This window comes from Palaemon carinicauda, unplaced genomic scaffold, assembly GCF_036898095.1.
Source record: "Palaemon carinicauda isolate YSFRI2023 unplaced genomic scaffold, ASM3689809v2 scaffold151, whole genome shotgun sequence".
NCBI lineage: Eukaryota > Metazoa > Arthropoda > Malacostraca > Decapoda > Palaemonidae > Palaemon > Palaemon carinicauda.
In genome coordinates this window covers 19,198-23,889 of record NW_027169048.1, presented here as the reverse complement: position 1 = coordinate 23,889, position 4,692 = coordinate 19,198, and the positions used below count along the sequence as shown (strand labels likewise).

General features: G+C 40.7%; 1 protein-coding gene across 1 annotated transcript; it reads right to left on the bottom strand.

The window, feature by feature from the left end:
- Positions 1-2,501: 2,501 nt before the first annotated feature.
- LOC137635636 (uncharacterized) lies at positions 2,502-3,314 on the bottom strand. The gene has a single exon (XM_068368099.1). The coding sequence runs from the start codon at positions 3,312-3,314 to the stop codon at positions 2,502-2,504; it is 813 nt and encodes a 270-aa protein (XP_068224200.1).
- Between the last annotated feature and the right edge of the window lie 1,378 nt (positions 3,315-4,692).

Below are 4,692 nucleotides of genomic sequence, written 5' to 3'. Positions count from 1 at the left end.
CCTCACTCTCTTCCTCACTTGCCGATCTCGTCAGGTCTTCGAGGTCTGCGTCAGTTAGGGGCTGGGAATGGCAGTCCAACAACTCGTTGACGTCTTCAGTCGTCATGTCGCCAAACCCGTCACCCCCAATTATGGCAGCCAACTGCACAGATTTCCGTATTGCAGAGTGTTGGATTTCCGACGGAGTAAATCCTTTGTCGTCGTAAACAATATCGGGCCACAGCTTCTTCCAGCTCGCATTTACGGTTGCAGGTTTCATCTCTTGAAGTGCCTTTTGAATATTCTGCAGGCACGTGGCTATGGTGTACTGCCGCCAGTACGCCTTCAAGTTGAAGTCTTCATCCTCGTCATCTTGGGCAGCATCCACACACGCAACGAGGTCCGCCAAGGTATTCTTCGTGTAGAGGGCCTTGAACGCCCTGATAACCCCCTGGTCCATTGGTTGAATTAATGACGTGGTGTTGGGTGGCAGGAACTCAACCTGAACGCCCTCACGCGACAGGTCAGTTGCGTGTCCACCAGCGTTATCCATAAGGAGAAGGATCTTGAATGGCAAGCCCTTCTCTAAGAGATATTCATGGACTTGCGGGATGAAACACTGGTGGAACCAGTTGGAGGTCAGCATCTTCGTAATCCATGCTTTTTGATTATGCATCCAGTACACGGGAAGGAGATTCTTATTTTTATTTTTCAAAGCGCGAGGATTTTTCGACTTATAAATAAGCCAAGCCCCGGCTTTAACAAAAATCCAGCAGCATTGCCACACATCACGAGGGTAACGCGATCCTTGAATGCCTTAAAGCCAGAGGCTTTGGCTTCCTCTTTGAACAGGAAAGTTCGCGACGGCATTCTCTTCCAAAACAAGCCGGTTTCATCCATATTCAAGACTTGTTCCGGCTTGTATCCACCTTCAGCGATAATGTTCTTGAAAGTCTGGTTCACGTAAGTTTCAGCAGCGGCAGTGTCAGCGGAAGCAGACTCCCCATGCAGGGAAACGCTTTTCAGGGCGAAGCGTTTCTGAAACTTCGCGAACCATCCTTTGCTTGCGGAAAAACGTTTCTGAGGCTGGGAATCAGTGGATGTCCCTGGTTGAGGATCATCTGCATCATCATCTTCAGCATGGTTGCCGTCGTCGTCTTTAGGTTCCTTTGCAGCAAAATTCTCATATAAGCTCAAAGCCTTTGTTTGGATGGTGTTCGTATCCAACGCTATGTTCTTCTTCCGGCAGTCGGCAATCCACACAGCTAAAGCACCTTCCATGCGTACGATCGTTTTATTACGCGTTGTAACGACTCGCTTCGCTGATCTGCTAAAGGTGATTGCAGCAGTCTTTCTAATGTTCGCCTCGTCCTTCTTGATGTAGCGAACGGTGGATTCGTTGATGCCAAAATGGCGGCCGGCGGCCGCGTAACTTCTACCATCTTTTAACATGTCGAGAAGCGTAACCTTCTCAGCTATCGTCATCATCCTTCGGTGGCGTTTAGGCTCACTACCAGCCTTACTAGAAGCAGAACGCTTGGGAGGCATTGTAACAGAAAGTTCAACAAAAAGTTCAACTTAAAACAGTCGCACACAGCACAGATTAAACTTCACAAAGTTAAGAACGTCTACTCAGCAATACGCGGAAAGAGAAAGTGAACGATGCAGCCCCGCGAGAACTTTGATGCTGCGGGTAGAAGATGCGGGCAAAACACCAATCACAGGCTAGATAACAAAACTTGAGTTTTGATTCGTCATCTATCAGCGCTTGAACCAATCACAACCCGTCTTACAGTACTATGGCGCGTTGGTTACTCATAGAAGATGCCCCCGCGCATACTGAACGTACGTAGATTAAGTACAATACCGTAATAATAATAAATAATGATAATACTGTACAGTAATAATAATAATAATAATGATTAATAATAATAACAATAATAATTTTATTAACAACAACAACAATAATAATAATAATAACAATAATAATAATAATAACAATAATAATAAAAATTTACGTACGCTATTTTACGCCTCTCTCTCTCTCTCTCTCTCTCTCTCTCTCTCTCTCTCTCTCTCTCTCTCTCTCTCTCTCTCTCTCTCTCTCTCTCTCTCTCGTACGCTTACAGTATTCGAAATGTGATTTTTGCAACAAAGAATATTATTGGATGCAGTACTGTACTACGTACGTATACATACAAAAGATTCATGGAAAAGAAGCACATCCATTACAGTACACACCATTCTAATATGGTATGACTGCATCTGATTTGCGTTTCATGTTCGATTTAATTTTACTACGTACTGAATTATCGTATGATCACATTCTCTTTTCGTGTTTTATTTCTTTCTGTGCTGAATTATATATCATATGTAATGCAATGAACAATCAGTAAGAGCAGATATTACTAATTACAGTATTAATGGAATTACAGGTAACAAAATATCGTATTTGGTTGTCTTCAGATTTCGCGGTATTTTCGAATTTTCCGGAAAATCCGCGATATGTATATATATATGGGTTATGGGAAAACCCCGCGAAGTGGTGAATCCGCGATTGTCGAACCGCGAAGTAGCGAGGGTTCACTGTATATTCTTTTAAGCTTGGAGGGATCAAGCTCTATAAGATCTGGCAAAGTTTTAAAGGTGTTGAAAGCAGTCAAATCCTTAGGTGACAATATCATGTCACCCTCGAGATTTGGTTTAACTGATATATTGATACCTGGATGTGTTTTTTCTATGTTAATTACTCTATCATAAGCATTATATTGATGGTGATTAGTTATTTTAAACTTAGGGAATTTGGTGTTGTCATTAACTTTAACAGTGGAAGGTGCATGTGAAGTTGAGGGTACAGGTGCTTGTACAGTCGACTTCTTACCTTTTCTTTTTTTCTCTATCCAAGGGCGGTTGGGATCGTCAGAGTCAGTATCTTCTACTTGCATATGCCTAGTATCACAAATTTCCTTAGGCCTAGGAGATTTTGAATTTGAAATAGAGCTATCCTCTTCGTTTTCAGAAGACATAACTAGTTTTGTGCTTTCAGGATCACTTGTTGCCTGTTGATTTGCCTTCTTAGCGACCTGTTGGTTGGGAGTAGGAGAGGAGGGAGCCCCTCTCTTGCGTTGGGAGTGAGAGGGGAGATCGTCAACATCAGAGCCATCATTATCAGAAGAGAGATCCGTATCCATGTCCTGTTCAGTTTCCTTGTTGTTACCTTTTGAGGGGGAAGAAGGGATATCGTCGACGAATTGAGAAGCTTCAGTACCCTCCAAAGCCCTCATGTCAGTTAAACTGTACGTTGGAGGCGAGGGAGGGTCTACATTTTGATCCATAGCGATCTATGGATGCAGAAAAGGGTATGAAAACCCGTAGATTTTATTATTTGAAAGTTACACTCGATAGGGGAGCACTCAGTCCTTGGCGGAAGCAACTTTCGGCGCACTGGCGCTCACACACGTCCGATCGCAACGGATGTTGCAACGAGACTGGCGAACTGGGCTCCAGTGTCTAATAGAAAACAACATTTAAAAGAGTTCCTACCCCTACCAACTTTGAGGGTAATAAAGGGGACAAATATTTCAGACAATGATTGACAACTTAATACCTTTTTACCAAGATCCTTAATAGCATGAGGACACATTGCTCCATGATGTTCAGATCTATTGCAAGAAAAACATTTATAAGGTAACAATGATTTATTTCCCGGACATTCTGAGGCCCCATGCCTATCACTCAGGCATTTAATGCATAAGTTAGTTCTTCAGCTCTCCTCTTCCTAGATTGCAAAGTATCAAACCTAGTACATTTAGAAGAGTTATGACCTGTTTCTTTACAAAATCTATATCTACCAGAAGATAAAGGTTTACTGGTAAATTGAACCTTAATTATTAGTCATTACTAGCAGTAGATTTATTACTGTACTTTGATTGTTGGAAATTACGGTCTTTACCTTCATATTTAACTTTAGGTTTTGCACCAGAATTTTCATTATGACCTAAACTGAGGTGTGCAATAATACTCTGATAATTATTTAACAACTGGTTAAAATTAGGATAAGAAGATCCTGTAGTTCTTGAGAGTCTGTCAAAAAATTTCTAGGAAGTTTCCTATTTACAATTTTTCTAATTAGCAATAGAGCAGCCGAATAGACTTCAATCAGATCTATACCAAGTCCCTTCAAGTCAATGAATTTATTATTCAAAGATCTAACTAAAGATTCTACTTCACTAAGGGATTTTACTTCAGAAATGTTCAAAACTTCACCCATTACTTGATCAATTATGTCTTCTTCATCCAGAAAATTAAGATCTAATTGCTTGAAAGCCAAATCAAAACCCTCATCATCTACTGTAATGTTTTCTACTACACTTAAAGCTTCACCTAACAAATAACCCTTTAAATAAATAAACTTTTGAGCACTAGTTAGGTTAGGCATACCAGCCAAAGCATTATTAAAAGCCTTCTTAAAGTTAAAATAGGCAAATGGATTAGCTGCATTGTTTTCAAACTTCTGAATTTGGATAGGAGGGAGAGGCAACTTTACAATTTTACTAGAACTATTTTGAGGAGTATTCTTACCTCCAAACAAATTATCAAATTTTACTCTATATTCAGACAGAGTTTTCTGTACTTCATAATGATAATCTCTTGCTGCTTGCATAATACTAACTAGTTCATCTTCAGCAGCAATTTCACAAATACTTGCATCAA